General features: G+C 48.2%; 1 protein-coding gene and 1 long non-coding RNA gene across 5 annotated transcripts in view; one reads left to right on the forward strand and one right to left on the reverse strand.

Moving 5' to 3' along the window:
• The window catches only part of PRICKLE2 (prickle planar cell polarity protein 2), a 104409-nt gene that overhangs the window by 67114 nt on the left and 18761 nt on the right, over positions 1-18534 (forward strand). For 3 of the 4 annotated variants that reach the window (XM_065075529.1, XM_005510610.4, XM_021298568.2), the window contains 2 exons: positions 5469-5652; positions 16971-17084. In XM_065075529.1, coding sequence (XP_064931601.1) covers positions 5469-5652; positions 16971-17084 — 298 coding nt within the window. Of the gene's footprint in view, positions 1-5468; positions 5653-16630; positions 16771-16970; positions 17085-18534 lie in introns of those variants that run through there. The other variant, XM_065075530.1, reaches the window with a different exon arrangement.
• Positions 10737-16446, reverse strand: LOC135580469 (uncharacterized). Its single transcript, XR_010475124.1, has 2 exons — positions 16307-16446; positions 10737-15563 (listed from the first exon to the last, which is right to left on the reverse strand). It is a non-coding gene; the product is annotated as an uncharacterized LOC135580469 (long non-coding RNA).

Raw genomic sequence — 18534 nt, forward strand, 5'->3', positions numbered from 1 at the left:
CGTGCCTCAGTTTCCCCATCTGTGAAATGGGGCAGAGGTGCCTGTGCTGCTGGGCTCTCCCTACAGTAGTGAAGGACTATGTTAATTTTTCAGTTTAGATAAATGTTTGCCTTGCCTATGGGGTCTGGAGAAATGGGTCTGTGTAGTTGGAGCTCATTCAGGGTGGGAAGATGCCTCATTAGCTCTCAAATGAGGGGAGGAGAGAACAGGCAGGGATATTAAGATGCCCTTGTTAAGAGACTCAGGGGTCACATGAGCTTCACTAAATCCTCAGCCTCTCGCCGTTCTGAGAAGTCTAGTAATTTACTGACTGATGACTGACCCAAAAGCCTCATTGCAATCAAGATGATGGCACAATGCTGGAAAAAAATCAGATTGCCGTGCACATCTTAAGCCAAGCAGGAAGGGAATTGCCCCTTTGCACACACCCCATCCAAGCTGAACAGACAATCCCTTTTTGAGGGATTCCAAATCTTGCATGTTAATGTGTAGACAAATACATGCAAATCCTTTATTACAGAGTGCAGCAGAGGCATCGCGTGGCCCGACGTGGGCCATGACATTCCTGCTCCTCGCATTGTCTGGAGATGGAGCCGCTCCCTGATACAGCCCATTTATTTCCATCCCAGAAGAAACAAGTGAGAAGCAGAGATAAGCAGCGCCAGGGGAGGGGGGAGTGATAAGGGCTGTTTACTGAGTTCTTTGTCTGAAAGGAATTTTAACATTTCTGCCATGATTTTAAACTCTGTGTTCATTCTTGCTGTTCCCAGGAGGGGATGGGCTCTTGCATGGCCCTTTTGCAAAATACCCACGGTGCCCAGCCTGGGCAGGCTTTGCTTTGGTGGTGTCTGCTGTTTGGTGGTCCTGTGTTTCCACCAGCCATGGCTGGAAGAGAAGAGCCCCGTGTCCAGGTTTTCCTGCAGGCAGGGGTCTGCTGCCTGCACAACCCCAGGGGGCCTGGTCCTGCCTGCGCTGCCCCAGACCCCAACACACGCGGGCTGGTTGCTGGGAGAGGCTCCTTTGCTGGGACCACAGACCATTTCGAGGACCCACTTTGCCTTGGCTTCAGGCTGCCCCTGATCCCACCCTCCCTGGCTTTTTGGGTCTGCTTGTGCTTTCCCAGATTGGCATCGTTGCTGGTTTTTAACAGCAGTGAGACCTCATATCACTTCAAAAAACAGGGGGCATGCTCGCAGCTCTCTCCAGAGCCTCTTGCACAGCACTCGTATTTTCAGCGTGGTTTAACTTATTGTTGGTGCTGTTGCTATGATGAAAGGGCTGCAGGAGGCTCCAGAGATGACAGAGACTGTGCTTTGCTAACCGTGGCATACAACAAGACACTGCCTTGTCCCCAAGACCTCATGGGTCAATTGGTCTCACGTTGATCTGTGTGTAGGTAGATCTGGGCTGGAAGGATGCTTCTGCATCCCAAGCAAGAGGGAGTCAGGAGCCAGGTTCTCTGCTTGGTGTGTTGCCCCCTGTGTGCTTCAGATTCCCCTTGTGTGCTTGTTTTTGGCCGTAAAGATGGCTTGTGTGGCTTGCTTGGCTGAGAGCTTCCTGGGGTGTTGGATCCAGTTTGCACCATTCCCCCAGCACCAGCAGATGGGTGGGGATGTGACCAGGGATGGGGGTTAGAGCCTTCTCTGAGGAGAACACTGGACACCGTGCCAAGAGTACCAAGTAAAAGCAGACGTTGCAGAATAAAATACATCCAACTTGTAACTTCATCACATGAAGCACTGGCCTTTAGTAGAACAAATCTTTCAATCTGTTTTTGAGCCGTTGCTGCTTTGTACCATGTGAAGTCAATTCAAGGCAGGCTCCTTTCCAGCTAAATCTGACACCAGGAAATGTTCTTTTTCTCCCCATTCCCTTCCCGCCGCCCTGGCCCCGCTGCGGGGCAGCTTTGTGCAGCTCCTTGCCGGGTGCTCCCCAGCCCGTGCCCCCCACAGCAGCAGGGCTGCTGACCGGCTCCCTCTCTCCTTTCGTCCCTGTCCACAAGCTACAGCTGCTTAACAGCTCTTTATTTACCATCCATGCCTGAGGCTGGTCATACTGTCAGCTCTTCTTGCTTCGCAGGGAAATACAACATCACTAGATTTCTCCTTGCCAGCCTTCAGCTCCTGGAGTCAAGTAATGCTCCAGGATGTCCCCACCTTTTAGCTACAGTACCAAAAATATCTCCAACCCTGTGTCCCCCCAATGCTGGAGACCTCTCTTAATCACCAGGACAGGTACTTCCCTGAGATGACATTGCAGACCCTTCTCTCGGATGAAAGCAGGACAGAAAGACTCAGGAATGAAGGAGTGATTGTTGATGAAGCTTTGGTGATGGTGGTGGTTAGATGAGGCTTGTGTCTGGCCAGAGCCAAGCTTTTGGCTGCAGTGCCCTTTGTATGCTAACGCTATATTACTATATACATGCTGGTGTACAGCATGCCAATGCCCTGAGAATCTCCAGGCTCTGCTGCTATTCCTGCGTTAATGACTAACAAGGCGTTGCTGGTGGGAGCAGCCAGACAAGCTGCCTGCCATGGCCCCGCTCCTCTCCAACACCCACCAGTTCTCCACCGTAGTGTTGGCACCCACAGCACGTTGTTGCTCTGGTCATCATGCATGCAGTTGAGTGCTGACATGTGCATTATCTCATTTCATGCAACTCCACTTTCAATGCAGTGGGGGGATACTGCTTTTTCAATATCATCTTGCATTTGAAATGTACATTTTTATATTAAGTTTTTACTACAGGGAATTATTTTTAATTATAGTGAGCTGGAAGACGATGAAATAAAGTTGAGTAAGTGAGACCTATGTGAAGAAGTCATGGAAACCATATCATAGGAGTGGAAAGACACTCCTAGGACACGGAGTATTGTTCCCATGAAACAACATATCCTAATGTAAAGAAAATAATTGTAATTAAAGCTGTTAATCTTCTGCTTTTAATGAGGGGAAAGGAAGTAAGTGAATATCTCAGGGGCAAGATCTTGAAATTTTTACATTTTGCCCAGAGAGGTGACAGAAACCCCATGCCTGGTGATGCTGTTTTTAATGGTGTAAAGCTTTTACTGAGCCCATTGACCTGCCCTGGGGACATCATCGGTGAGCAAACAGGTTACCTGCGTCCTTTCCATCCTTTGCTTTTTTGATCAGGAGAAACTACCCACCAGCAGCACCTGCTTGGCTGGGACAGGGCAGGAGTGAGGGTGGGTGTAGATCAGCTTCGTGCTCCTGGCTGTATGTGGTGTGAGCTGCAGGATGGCAGTCTCATGGAGTTACCTGTGGGGTCTAACTGATCTTACATCTCACCCATTAGCTCTTCAACACTGTTATTGAAAGCCCTCACGATAGCCTGATTTCTCTCATTTATTAAAAGCCAAGACCTCCGATGTTCTCCTGCCATCCTGCATCTCCTAGAAGGGCCGTGTCTGGAGGGGGAGGAGGGTAAAAATGTGCCCGATGGCTTTTTTCCCATGACAGATCTCATGCTTCCAGTGTTGTTGTTATCCAGGTGTGGACTGTTGGGTTTGTCTCCCTTTGAAGCTTGTGATTGATATCCTGAAAATTAAAATTTGGCTGAAAAGTCCTAAACTCCATTAAGATAACTGTCTCCAGTGCCGAATCTGGGGGCTCTGAAGCTATTAATTATTCTTAGCATCATGTTGCATATTGAGCTGCTTCTAATCATATCGTGAAATTAGATGGAAACAGCAAAGAGACCAGTGACTTTGCCGAGGCAGAGCACCCTTCCACAGTAGCTGATTAATTAAAGTATTCACATGAAATGGTGCCTTGATTATTTTTTAAGGTAACAGCCCAAGGCGATGCCGAGACTCTCTGACTGGACGCAAACCAGACGCCGGGGGTGCGTGGGGGTCGCCGTGTGGTTTAGATCTGATGAAAAGCAGGAAATGGGAAAATCTGGCAAATCTCCCTGGCTTGACTTAACGGAGCCTCTTGACTTTTTCTAGAGTGCATTTTTTGTGCTGTAATGGCCAAGTGGAAATTTAGACTCGAATCTGGATCTGAGCACTGCTATGCTTAGCTGGCTTGTATGCAGTGCTGAAAAAGAAGGAAAGGTGTTTGAAAATTAGAGCCCCTGATGTTTAACTGTTGCCACCCTCCGAATTTCTCTGCTTTACCTTATGTAATAGGAGAAAAACCTGCAATGGAAACACTAACTTTGTCTTTTGTGTGGTACCTTATTATTTCTGAGATGTGTCCCTTCTGCTACCCAAGTGAAACCATATCTCATTTCACAGAAGTCAGTGGCATTTCATTAGTGCAAATTAACTCAGAAACCTGCGTGGTTACTTTAAAATAGGTACGATTGACCCATATTTTCAAAGAGTATTGCATTTTCAGAAATAGAAAACAATTTATCAGCATTCTCTTTAACCTCGTTTTGAGGGGCTGCAGGAAGTTTTCAGCAAGGTTAGTCTTTCACTCTTACCCCTGGCCAAGGAATGTGATTATAGAATCATAGGGTAGTTTGGGTGTGAAGGGACCTTCGAAGCTCACCCAGTCCAACCCCTGCCATGAGCAGGGACATCTTCACCCAGCTCAGGTTGCTCAGAGCCCCATCCAGCCTGTCCTGGGATGTCTCCAGGGATGGGGCATCCACCACCTCTCTGGGCAACCTGGGCCAGTGTTTCACCAGCCTCAGTGTAAAAAGCTCTGATGCCCTAGAAGACCTGAAAGTAGGTGCTCACGTTCAAGTCCATGAAGAAAATCTGCCACAGTCCCTTAGAAGAGATGCTAAGAAGTGATATTTGCAGTGAATTAAGCTGTTGGCTGTTAAGCTGCAACTTGTGGGTTGTTCTTCCAGTTGTTGTTCTTCCTCCCAGATCCAGCTCTCAGGCAACATGTGAGCCGCTGTACCGCTGAGCACGGTGCGTGCCATCGAGCTGGGTGGTTAAGATGCCGTTGTAGTGTGACTGTGGTTTTTGTAGCCTCCCTTAATTTAATTTAGCTTTATATGTTCAGACTATAATCAATTTTTATGCTACTTTAATAAGCAAATTTATGCTATCAGCATGCTAAATGGACTTGCCATTCACAGCTTCCCAGTCAATCCACCATTTTCTGTATTAGCCAAGTGCTCAACTGTTGTAAATTTGGTAAGTGCTCGGCAATTGCCACTGGCACGACAATCTGCACCAGGCAGGTGTGTGGCCCTTGCCTGTGCTGGCCCCTGGAAATACTCCTCACGGTGCAGTAAGGGACAAATAATTACATATCCCCAACCACTGAACAGTCTGATTCAGCTTGATTGCCAAATGTTGTTACAGCAAATATGGACTTTTATTTCCTCTTTGTAAGAGAGACAAATCCTGCATTAGAAAATACCTGAGCCTAAACAGGGTTGAGTTCAGTATCTGCAGGCCCGTGACTGGCAGGAATCGCTTTGCTTTTAAAGTGCAACTCATCAGGGCATCTCCTCTTTTTCCTCTCTTCTCACCTTGCAGGAAGATTTGTCTTCACTGTAAGTGCTCCCAGGAAGAGCACATCGTAACAGTTATGCCTCTGGAGATGGAGAAGACCGTCACGAAGCTCATGTTTGACTTCCAGAGGAATTCAACTTCTGATGACGATTCGGGCTGTGCCTTGGAGGAATATGCATGGGTCCCCCCTGGCCTGAAGCCTGAGCAGGTAATGATGATGATGCCACCAAGTTACCAGAAATAAATTGTTTTAATGTGCTTTTTGGAAATTGGTTGGCCTGATGTTTCTTCTAGGAGTGCAAGCACTTGTTGCGTGTGGCCGTTTCTAGGTACACTATAAAGACTGGCAGAGACAGGTCTGGTCTGAATGCACTAATGAAACAAAACAGTGATGTGATCCTTGCAGGACTTGTGTTTTTCTCTATCTGTAGATGGAATTGGTGGTTGAGAAGAGGGAAATAAAATGGTTTGAGGATGGGGTTTGTTGTAGTTGTGCAAGGGAACAGATAGAGACGTACCTATTACTGTTTCATGAGTAAAAAGTGGGGTGGCTCCGGTGTGTCCAGGGGCTCAGTGCTCATGTTCTGTCCCCCTGGACCACTCTGCTCTGCGGCAAGTCCAGGGCAGACAGTCAAAGCTGGTAAATGACTCAAAAAACAGGCCAAAGTCCTTGCGGTTGGGTTCAAGGATGATGTTTGTGCTTTACTGGAAAGAATTGCTCAAATGAAGTTCAAGTCTCTTGGTACAGGGGTTGGGTGGAATGGATTAGAACTCAGCATGCTGTCTGTGCAGAGCGCATGCTGATTTCTGCTCCTTGCAGTTTACATGATTTGTTTGGTTTTTATGCTGATCTTTTATGTGTTCAACTCAGAACTTAATTTGCAGAGGAGATTGCAAAATGAGCTTAGCCTTGATAATTGCTATGGCAATCACTTTAAACTGTGTAAGGAGGCTGGGAGAGGGTGGAAAGCTTTCATTCTTACTCTTGTAGTTGCTGTCCTTAAATATTGTGTTTTCCTGAGCTTTTATTCAGAAGGGCTTAGGCATTTCCTGAAATATTTTGGCACCACCAGTAGGCTGTAAATATTATCTGTCTGATTAGAGAAAATCCAGTTGTTTGGGGGGTTTTTTCCTTCTTGTCTTTACAAGCCTGGCTTAGTGCTTGCTTGAAACTCTGCAGTACTGTGTGTTTCACTTGGTGCCATCCAACCATGCAAATCAGGTAGGAGCCTTGTTTTTTGTCACCTTCCTTATGTCAGAGGTTCCCTTTGTGCCTCTCAGGAGGTATAAGACATGGTGTATGGAGAGGTGCAGATGGTCCTGAAGCAGCTCTGCTAGTCCTTCATGCTGCAGGGACACGAACCAGTTGGGTTTTGGGAGTCCCACTGGAGGATCATACCCACGCTGGTGCCATCTGCACTCAGCACCACCTTCTGTCCAGGCGTGTCCATGACTTCTGGAACCCAAGCTGGCCTTTTTGCCCATAACTTTGGGTGGAAATACAGATATTTAGTGACAGGTGGCACATGGCCAGGTAGATGTAGTCACTGATGAGTACAGCCATGGCATGAAAAGCAATTGAAACCCACAGACACTGAAATCCTTCCAGCATAGCTCATCTGCCAGCCCTTTCAGGGCCTTTCACACATCAGATGAAGCCACTAAAGAGGCAGAAGCAAGGTGTGACTTCTCTGGGCTGTGAAAAAGCCACCATGCAGGGCTGGGGGTTGTCCCTAGGTGAGGAGCAGCACCCAGTACTTCTCTAGGAGTCCCCACATGCAGAGGTGTCGCAGGTTTGGAGGGTGCCCCGGCTGCAGGAGGGTGCTCAGTGCCTCCCGCAGGGTGAGGAGGTGCCTCTGCAGCAGCTTGCTGGAGCGGTGCAAGGCTGCAGACAGACGTGTGGCTTTCTGGTCGATGAGTCAGGTGTGCATACGTGATGTGGAGCCTCTGGAAGGCTGATTGTCTGCCATGGAACAGCTGGTGGGCTCTGCTCTGCCCGAGGACACTGCCGTCAGGCTGGGCTGAAAATACAGATTTGCAGGCGGTGATTTTTTTCTCTGCCTTCCACTGTTTCACTGTCGTTATTTGTTTGACATGAAACAGATGAAATGAAACAACTTTTTCTGCAATATTCTACTTTATTAAAATCTCTATGCAGCGTACAAGCTGGGGAGGTAAGTGGTCCCCTGAAAGACTAATGCAGTTTTTTATTATGCTTGGACGACAGCCTCCCTACCTCACTATTCTTGGGAGACAGCGTTCACGTCTCACTCAGCGCAGCAATTTACAGGATTTGGGGGGCGGAGGTGGCCAGCAAATATGACATCAGTTTTTGGCAGTTTCCATAGGTCATTTCAGAATTTGGAGAGTCCTTTCAATCCATAGCTTAAAATACTAAGTATAATCTAAAATGGAATCAACCCAAACCTACATTGTCTCACTGGATTTCTGGACACTAATTCAGGCATCAGCTGGTCTGTGATACATATCAATTGTGTGAAAATCATGTTGGTTACTGAATGCTCACTACTGAAGAGAAAAAAAGCATTGGGCCAGTGTTCACAGGTAATGATCCAGACATTGCATTGAAGAACAGAACTGAAAGTTACTCCTTATATTATGGCTCATGAGTGTGCATAACTACAAAGTGCTTTACATAACAGACATAAATATTATATATTTATAAATTTTTATAACACAGGGATAAAGATAATAATATAAAAAATGTTATAGTGCCACTGCATAAGGTAGGGTAAAAATTCATCTGGAAAACTGGTTAAAATTTATGACATCTCTGCTCAAGAGTGAGCGGTATAAACTGGAAGGAGACTGGAAATGTTATTTCACTGAGGAGCCTAGCAGAGCTTGGTTTGTTCAGCCTACCAAATCAAAGGGTTATGACAACTCCCTATGCATTAGAAGCGGAAGAGCAGCTACTCAAGCTCCAACTTTGGCACAAGAACATAGATATAAACTGGCTCCCAATGCATTTAGGCAGGAAATTGGAAGAAGTTTCAAACCATCAGAGGTGTAAGGCTCAGCAGCAACCTGCCAACAGGGAAAGTGACAGGTAAAAACCTAAGACTGAGCGCCATAAATTACAAAGTGATTAGAAAATGTGGTTTCTTGTAATAGTAGTTGGCTACACAGGATGGCCAAGAGGCTTCTATGGGCTCTAATCCTGCTTTGGCCAGACCTTGATGAGAAGTTGTCTTATGGCAGAAAGATGGACTTCTCGAAGATGCAGATGGGAATGGGGGAGGCAAAGCAGAAGGTCAGGACGTGGTCTTTGAGAAATAGTCTTTTTTCTTGCCTACTGTTAGACGGTCAGATAGAGAAATAAGTGTGAAAGTCTTGAAATGCGCAGACACCAATAGAAATGTGTCCTTAGCAAAGCAAAATCCCAGACCAGGCCTGGCTGTGAAGACGGGGGAAGGCAGTTTCGGGAGCCAGTTTGTCTGCTGGGGCTGGCAGTCAGACAGCTGATCCTCCTTGCACTGACATAAGTTTGAGGGCAGATGCTTAAAAGTAAGAACTTTCATGATATGTTTTTCACATTTTTAGGCAAGGCATGTGTAAATACATGTGAATGTGGAGCCTTGAATTCTTCAGGCTTGTGGTTTGGAGAAATCCAAAGGGGTTATGGCATATGAGCTTGAATTTCTGAATACAAGGGATTTTTTGAAGATTTCTGTCTTTATTGTGTCTCAGTAATGGGAGCAGCTGCTTATGGACACAGATTTCCAATTAGACAAAAGATGGGGCTCTACTTCAGCTGCGAAACAGCTTTTTGTACAGCTCTGGCATGCTGATATTCAAGACCCTTGTGTGTGCCATAAGAACGTAAATCCCTCATGCTGCCAGCACAGTTGCTCCGATCAAGTCCCTCAAAGTTTACAAGAATCTCATCTGAGCTAAAATAAGTAGCACGAAGGTTCAAGGGACCATTTTCCTCTAAGGCGACCGTTATAGCTTGGACCTTGAGAGCTTTGCAGTGTGGTGTGAAACTCTTAGCTGTCAAAGAGAATTTATTCAGGGGCTAACATACATGTTGATTCCTGTTCTGGAATCTTTTGCAAGACCTATAGCAAGGGCTTGAGTTATAAAACCTCCAGGCTTCATCAGTTGCTGTTCAGGTCACAAACTGAGGAAAGGAGAGTGAAGATGAACCTACACTGAACATGCATTTACACCTTACCTAAAGATACCCACTTTCACCACCTGGGTGTGATACAAAGTACATTATCTGTGCCAGTTGTCTCTGGGGGACACGTCTTACTTGTGCCTGTGTATCAAAGTCAAGTGCATTTTACTTTCTTGTCCTTTCTTGAGCCCCCTAAGTTCAGCAAACTGTTTCGCTCCTCAGGAGACTGAAGTCTTGTGTGCAGCAAGGACGGAACAAGACAGACCAAAACAGCCCTGTGCTCCAGTGTAGTAGTGGTGAGCACATAAACTTATAGCCAGGTAGGGGAAGGACAAAAGCCCTGTGAGGATTTCTGCTTTCTTTGCTAAATCCTGGTTCTGATCCTGAGAGCCCAGCACACCACACAGGGAGCTGAGGCCACTGAAGAAGAGCTGTAACTCATGTACACCGGTGCCAGAAGCTGCAGCCACCTCTAACTCTACCCTCTTGCACATATACGCACTGTAGTATTTTACCCAAAAGCTGCATTTCAGCACGTTTTTAAAAGCTCTGCAGTTTCACTTTGAGGTAGGGTAAGTCCATCACCTCCCCAGTGAACTCTTTTGGTATCTAAATAGCCTGGCAGTTAGCAGCTCTTATTTCAAGGCTGGAGCTGTCTAAATCCAGCCTCCAGGCATCGGACCATGCCGAATGCTTGCCAGCCGACAGAGCAGCAATCCTGCACACAAAATGCTTTTTCCATGTGTGATGCCAGTGCTACGTGACTTAGGGACGGCTGGAGCAGGTTAGGAGGTCCTGGAGCTATTTGGTCCACCGTGAAGCAGAGCGGATGGAGGAGGTGTGAGTGTATCCCGTGCTGAAAAAAAAAAGGTGGCAAAACTGTGCGTCTGGGCTTTTGCTCCATTTCTGTGTCCCGGGGTGTTTGCCTGGTGGTGGTGAGCCAATGGGAGCTGTTAAAATTATTTAATCTTTGAGCAATCTTATTCTCAGGGAGGAAATCGTCTGCTTTCGGTGGGTCACAGAAACCAAACTACTCACCTGATGGAGTTTGCTTGGTTCTTAAGTTTGTGTGGTCATCAGCAGAAGTAAGAGACAGGGGAAGAGCAGAGAGTGGAAAATGGAACAGAGAAATCTCAGGCTACACAATATTAACTTGTCCTGGAGCTTTATTCTGGTGTACAATTGCAGCTTTTCCTCCTTGCACCGTTATTCTAGTACACTACCCTACGACTTAAAGATACAAGAGCATTTTAAGTGGCAGACCCAGGGGAATTATCAGCTATGATCAGTGCAGCAGATGATTATGATAATTGCTGCTGCTCCAGGGGACACAGAGCTGTGCGAGAGTGGCTCTGCCGGTCAGTGCCTTGCAGCACAAAGACCACTTTCAGATGATTTTGAAAGCACTGTTTCTGGCTCCTTTCAATCCAAATTCTATTACTCTTTAAAAAAGAAAAATCATGGCATGCACTTGCACAATTCTAAAACTTGAGGATGTATGGCCTTCATTCAAATGTTCTTCTTTGATGCCAGCAGGAAGCAATGCTTCCGCAGGATCTCTTACAGACCAAGAACTGCTCCGAAGGCTTGGCAGGAATGGATGTCATTCTCAACTGGTGAGCAGCAACACTCAAACGACTGTGCTGCCGTTAGCCATGGGAGAGAAGCGCACAGAGAGCTGCAGAGTGTGCCAGAACAAATAGCACTTAGGGAAATTATTTTTTCTTTGTTCCCTGCCTTTGTCCCTGCGACTGGGGAGCGAGTTTCCGAGAGCAAACCCAGCGTTGCAGGGTGCCGGACCGCCCGGCGCCGGGGATTGCATCCACCTCCCAGCACTGCGTGCCGGCACAGAGGCACGTTCATGGATCTGGGGGTGATAAGGGTCTTCTGCCAGCTGGGGCTCTGGGGTCTCAGGGGGACCCCGGCCCCCTCCTGGGGTGTGTGCCCAGCTGGATCCCTGTACTTGGCAGCCCTAGCCAGCAGTTCCTGCCCTCCTCTCAGTTTTGGAGCATCTGGCCTTGCTGCAAGGTTTGTTTTGATTCAAGAAATAAATAAGTGCTTTGTATCCTAACGGCCACAGAAAAGGAGGACGTGCCAGACTTGGGCCAAAGCACACTGACCCCATTTCGTAGTTTTGCACGTGCTCTCATCTGTGGAGTTCATGTGTGAGCGTACGTGTACGAGCACTTGCAACGTTTTGCAGACATGTTGAGAGGGTTATTTGCGTGTGGCTCGTTTGGGTTTTTTTTTCCCTTTGCTTTTCCGAGGGCAGCCAGAAGGAATGAGAGAAATACAAAGGCATTGGATTAGTTTCTCTGTTGATTTTAAGTATTCGGTGTAAAAGATCATTTAATGCCTGACATGTGGCTAAAAAGCCAGCGCTAGTGAGCCAGAGGAGCAGCCCTGCTCTCCCAGGCCAGTACAGGCTTGTTGGAGCCGCTGGCCGCCTTCCTTTCGCTGCAGCCAGAGCTCGTGGGAGATCGCACACAGCGAGCCAGGGGACAGGGCCACAAGCGACGGCACGCACACGTGCTCCAGCAGACACTGCCCTGCACATCATTGTGCAGGCAGATCCCCACAATGGTGTGGTACATCCCTGGTTGACGTGGAGTGTGTTGCTGGGGGTGTGAAATCCCCCAGCACGGTCCTGAAGCAATGGTGTTCTCCTGGGCACAGGGGAAAATCGGAGAATGCCATTGTGCCTGGATTTTGAACGGATTCCACTGCATGTGATGACTTACTGTGCTGTGCCTGAGTGGTGGCTGACCCACTGAGGTCCCCTTTTTGGCGACATCCATGTTCAGGCACTGCTGCACGCAGGCTGGCACATACAGCCCTCACAGGGCTCTTTGCAAAAGCCTTGCAGCCAGTTTTGGAGTTTGTTGGTTTCACAAAAGCCAGGTGACATTGCCCAGCTGGATGTGCTGGGGCTGTTTTGGCTGAGCAAGTTGGCACCCATTGGCTGAGCCGTGCCAGGACACCACATGCTCCTTTGTAGTCCATCCCAGCGGTACAGTCATCCCAAACAGCCCGGTTTGGTGGGTGCTTTTGGTAGGGGTGTTGTACTCGGGGTGAGTACAACCGAATGCTGCTTCCCAACAGCGATTCATGGCATAAGAAACATATTTCCCCTCCACCCCCTTTAATTCATTGATCAAAGAGATCCTTCATCAACGACTTAAATTCACAGGTTGTTTGCTAACTTTTCCTTCTAGGAGAAGGCATAAAACTTTCCTCACAAAGATTCTGGTGTGGGTTTTGTCTTTGGTCACCCCTGGGACTGCCAGGAGAAGCTGCAGTCCTGGCTATACTTAGCAGGGACAGGGTAGGTTTGTAAACTGTCAGAGTTAAATGGGAAACACACCCCAAACCTAGGAAGACTGCAGAACACAAAGGCATTTGTAAACTAATGTAATTATTTTCCTCAATGCCTTTGAATAAAGTTGGCTCCACTTTAAAGGCTTTTTCCTACCCTCATTTTACATTGCATTCTTTCCTTTCTCCTGGCTTCTTTCTTTTGTAATTTCTATCTCCCCCCTCCTTGTCCCCTCCCCTTTTAGCTCCAAGCAGCTGTTAATTTCCAAAATGTGTATCAGTTTTCATTAGCAACACTTGACGTTTGGACATTTTCCTTTTGAAGGTGAAAATAACACCCAGGGAAGATGGATATCTGAGGCACAGAGCCCATCCCCATGCCTGGGAGACCTCCCCAGGGCAGGACGGGGCTTGCCCGGCCAGCGTGCTGCGGCACACAGCACCCACAGCCAGCCTAACTTCCAGACCGTCCCAGTGGCATCAAGGCCCCTGACATTGTCTGAAGCCTTGTTTTAACTCAGTCTGATGTTTTCCAGATTCCTCTGGGGTTTCGCCTGTCCAGATGTGAGCAGAAGTCAGAGTGAAGAGGGGCAAGTGGGGAAACTGAGGATGAAACCGAGCCCGGCCGCACAAGTGGCTTGTGTGTGTTAATGATGCTTGTCAGGATAATCGTGGGCAGAGTAGATCTGTTGCGAGGGGAAAGAGAAGGATGTGGAGCTGCGTTGTTGTGCAGCAGAAGTGTATAATAATAAAACAGTTGAAGATCTCGCATGATTTAAAAGGGATATGTTATCCATCCTGGGTCATTGCCCTGCACCATTTTCATTATCTGGATGCAGCTCATTTTGCAGAGCCTGTCAGGTCAGTGAGGAGCCGTCTGCTGGTGCCTGGGGGTCAGGATCAGGCTCTTTGGCCGCAGTGGCCCTGCAAGGCTCACTGGCTTCACAGGCTTCTCCATGCTCTGAACCAGAGCTGGATGGAAGAGGAGTTATTTTCTTGAAAAACCCTGACCTTTTGTACAACAATGAAATGCAGACTGAGCAGTTTTAGTTTTCCAGTGAGTTAACATTTTCTGCAGGCCTCTTGCCTGAAAAGCCAATTTTATCTGCAAATTCCCCGTTTCCTTCTTTATTTTTCCTTATTGAGCACCCCGACTGGGCTGTGCCAGCCCAGCTGCCGGCTGCTCTTTCACAGGGTGGGAAATGCTGTCAGCGGCCGGCTGAGCGCAGAGGCGGGGGATGCTGTCAGCCTGTGCCCTGTCCCTCCCGGGCTCTGTTCTCCCATCCAGGGAACCAGACACAACCCACAGGGAATCGGTGATGGATGAGAGAGTGTATTTGCACAAGCCTGAATTAACATCAGCCCAGGCAAGGGGCATCCCTCTGCTCTGTGTCTTGCACTCTGGCTGGACCTCTCGGGACAGGAGTGATACCCCAGTTGAAAGGATCTGTTTGACAACATCCAACCCTGGTTCTGGTTTGTCCCCAGAAGGGAAGGTGGGTGTAAAAGAAACAGCGGAGGAAGCCATTGACAGGCAGAAGGAAAGGTTTTACAGCCCATGAGATGTCCCACGGGTGCTGGGCAAGGACTGGCAGCTGTGTCCGCTCCATCCCCTCCGTGAAAACCCCTGCAGAAGGTCCCGTTGGCTGATGGGGATTGAAAGCAAATCCTTTCACGTTGTTTCAGGCAACAAAACACAGGTTGGAGCCTGTTATATTTATTTTGTTTTGCTTTTCAAACCAAATTGCCCATCCCTGCTGAGCTATGTTGCTGGTACAATGGGAGCCAGTTCCTGCGGACTTGCTGAGACTAAATGGAAAACTTCCCAGCGGAAGCAGGAGCAGAGCTGGGCACGTACATCCCACTGTGTCGGCCTCTGGGAAGGCAGCGCCTGGGCTGCCGAAGGAAAAGCTCACATCCCTGCTTTTCACCCAGGGTGAGCATCACACAGCTCGTTGCTTTAGGGACTGGAGCAGCCTGATGGAATTTGGCAGCTCTTCAGAAAAAGAAGTCATTTCTAGTCTCCGCCGACTTCAAGAACTCAGTGGGCAAAAAAACTTAATTGCAAGAAATAAAAACACAAACTAACCAACTTGAGCATGGGGGAAAGTGAGCAGCCTTGCCCGCACGTGGGGAATCTGGCAAGAGAAGTCAGCAGGCATCCATACCGGCCGGGGAGGCGCAGCCTGGCAGCCTGGTGAAGGGTATGGGAGCTGGGGCATCGCCGGGAGATATTCAGCTGCAGGCTCTGCTGCAGGCTAGCTGTGTGAACTTGAGGAGCTCGTTTGACATCATTATGCTACAAATAGTCCTTTCCAGTGTGTATATTTGCTCCTGTGTAGCATGTCATAAGAATTTAAGTGTTTTTAATGTGCTTTGATGTCTCTGGATGAAGGACACTCTATAAATGCGAAGTAAGTATTCTAGTGTATGTAGTTTGTTTTCTTTTTAACATAACAAAATCCTTAGCAGCCTTTCTTTCTTTGACAGTTTCCATAGCTGGTGGGTCTGTTTCTGCTGTGCCTTAGCAAAACAAATTTAGGGTTTCACAGTGGCATGTGCTCAGCATGTTCCACAGCTTTGTGACCCAAGCAGTTCCCTTGTCATCAGCACTGCAGAGTTACGGGTAGGAATCTCCTAAAAAAATCTCTCTGCAAAACCTGATGGTGGAAAAAGGTGGATGTTAGGGTCGTCTTGGGAAGGAACCATAAACTGAGAAGAAAAACAATTGCAAGCACTGGAGCAGTTCTGCTCACAAGTAGCTCTGAGTGAGACCAGGGATGAGCGGAATGCAGAGTAATTATTCCTGAATAATGCTCATTTTGGATATTTATTTGGGAATAAAAAGTGATTTCTTCCTGTTAAAGGTAACACCACATATGAAGCACCCCCAGCAGCCTGTGAGCCTGTGGGCAGGGTCTCCTGCCAGCCAACCCCATCACCTGCCTCTGTCTGCATCCCTCCCCGTGACCCACGGAAGTTCATCATCCCACAGATGCTGTGGGGTTATGTGGGCAGAGGGCTTCTCTGGGGAAAGCCAGCCTAGGTGGTGCTTTCTAGGCCAAAGCCCAAGACATACAGTGAGGGGAAAAAGCTGATCAGAAGCAACTGCGAAAACAAGTGTTGTTTGGGAAAAGCCCCACGCAAGCTGCAGGCAGTGCAGCCCCTCTGAAACTAATTGCTGCAGTGTCTGAGAGCCAAAGGAGCATCTCACGGGTTTAATCCCAACAAGGCAAAACCAGAAAGCAGCATGCACTGGGAATACAGTTTGCATCTCTCTAGATGAGCGCAGATTGAAGGAAGCCATCCAGCCCCCTGCTTCTGCCTAAACATCCAGAGGCATCGCAGGTGACAGAGACTCCCAATCCCGGCCAAGCAACAAGAGCTTCCCCTTTACCTTTACCTTCTTCCCAAGCCATTCAGCGTCACTGTGGCCATTTTGGAGCTGATCCTCATCCAGCAAGTCCCATCCCGGTGCCCAGCCCGGCCCTTGAGTGCACGTCCCAGGTGTGTCAGTCGGAGGAGAGACGCCGGGGTTCGGGGTGTGCTTCCTCTCCGGGCTCCTCCAGCGCCTGGGCATGCCATGCCTCACCGTGCTGCCTTTTTAATAGCTGATTTTAATTACACGCTCCGAGACGAGAGAGAAAAAAAAAAAAGCCTTCCAACAGATTTTTATCTCCTGTTTATTTCCACAAATTGCTGCAGAAAAAAGCCCGGAAGGTTTTGATGGAGGTGGAGGCTGAGATAGCCAGCAACACGGAGGCTGCCTGGGTGCAGACTTTTTAACCTCCCCTGCCCAGGCAGGTGCCGACACATCCCCACAGCCGGCAAAACATGCTAACGCTATGGAGGCTGACCGAGCAAACGGTAACGAGCTCCGCTGCCTCGCCAGGGCTGCTTCCTCTCCTTCTTGATGGAGTAAAGGCAGCGCATGGCTGCATTTCACTGCTGGATGGAAATCAAGGGGAAGACCCAGCGCCTGCTGGCTCGGGGGGTGGCTGCTGGCTGGGCACGGGGGCACAGGCTGGGCTGGGAGCCCCATTTCAGTCCTCTCTCTTGCTCCGTAGGTGCACCAGTACTACAGCTGCCTGCCCGAGGACAAGGTTCCCTACGTCAACAGCCCAGGAGAAAAATCTCGCATAAAGCAGCTTTTACATCAGCTGCCGCCACATGACAATGAGGTTAGTAACCAAAAAGTGTCCTCGGACATTGGCCCTTTCTGCTTGTTGGGGGGATTTACTCGGAGTTTGGTTGTGTTGCTGTTCAAGTGCTCTATTTGCTCCCTTCTTGGATTATGTTGAAGGCAGGGAGGGACTTGTTTGTTTCTAAAGTTAAATTTTTAAAAATCATCCTTCTTTGGTGCTCTGAAATAAAAGCACTTTCCCAGCCCTGGGAGGCCAAAGCCACGTGAAAAGTGGCTTGAAATGCTGTTGAGATCAGCTGGAGCCAGATCCAAAGCTGCAAAAGCCTTTTCCCAAGTGCTGCTTCCAACTCACCTTGGGAGTGGGAGTGTGTGTGCCAAGGAGGGGTTTACTGGGGCCAAGCCTTGAGAGCTGGGAATGCTCGGCAAGCCAGAGGTTGAGTCAAGACCAGTCAGAGCAAACAAACCTTCTCACATCTCTCAAGAAAGATGTGAGGCAGCACAAAGGGTCTGGTCTTTGACGTCCTGTTCTCACCGGTGAGAACAACGGCTTCCGGTAGCCCGCAAAATTTCCATGTGTAAACAAAAATATATTTTCATGCTACTTTCTGAAGAAGCCACTCTGAAAAATACATGCAGGTAACTCGTTTGATCTAGGTCAAATTTTAACGAGTTTGCCTGTGCGTGGCTGGGTGCCATGGGCACAGCACGGTGCTGCCAGCGCCAGGGGAGCTTCAGGCACCGGGAAGGGGCTTCTTCCCTCATGCCCTCGGGCCCCAACCTGCCCGCCCACCTTCACTGGCAGACACTGAAAACCCACAGCCTCTGACAGCTGAAAAATATAGGAATAAATGCACGTGAACGCTGCTACTACAAGCTAGAGGCCTGCATGTATTTTCTGCAAATTGGTAATTTTTGTATCCAGTTTCCCCTCACACTTAGTTTTGCTCCTTTGTATATTTGAGTTGTGTTTCTTGCTTATGTGAATAACCCTGCTTGGCTTCCTGAGCCTGCTCTCCAAAGTCATGGAGGCTGGATCAGTCGCTGATGCTACCTTTGCTCTTCAGTGTTATTCTCCATTGAGATGCAGTCAGTCAGGGGCTAAGCCTGTGGAATGAAAATAGAGAGGAAAACCTGAGTTTCATAAGCTTTGGGGTTATTGTGTCATCCATTGTTTATATCCTTTTATTTTGCTTATTTCCTTAGTACCTTCCAGTACAGAGGTTTTGCAAGTGTGCAAACTTGACCCTACACTGAAAGAATAGTTGGAACTCCCACATAGCTGGATCACTGTCATTTGTACAGGGAAAGTTGGCTGTGCTCTAGAAATATCAATAAAACATTTTGAAGCTGCAGTAAGACCTCTGACATAAGGAGAAAGCAGGAAAACCATCCGTATGATTCCTGGATCTGGGTGAGACTCAGAGGACTCAACTTTTAAGACTTTCTTAGAAATCTAGTGCTTGGAGAGCAGCCTTCCTTCTGCCTTT

The sequence above is a fragment of the Columba livia genome, chromosome 10 (assembly GCF_036013475.1).
Source record: "Columba livia isolate bColLiv1 breed racing homer chromosome 10, bColLiv1.pat.W.v2, whole genome shotgun sequence".
NCBI lineage: Eukaryota > Metazoa > Chordata > Aves > Columbiformes > Columbidae > Columba > Columba livia.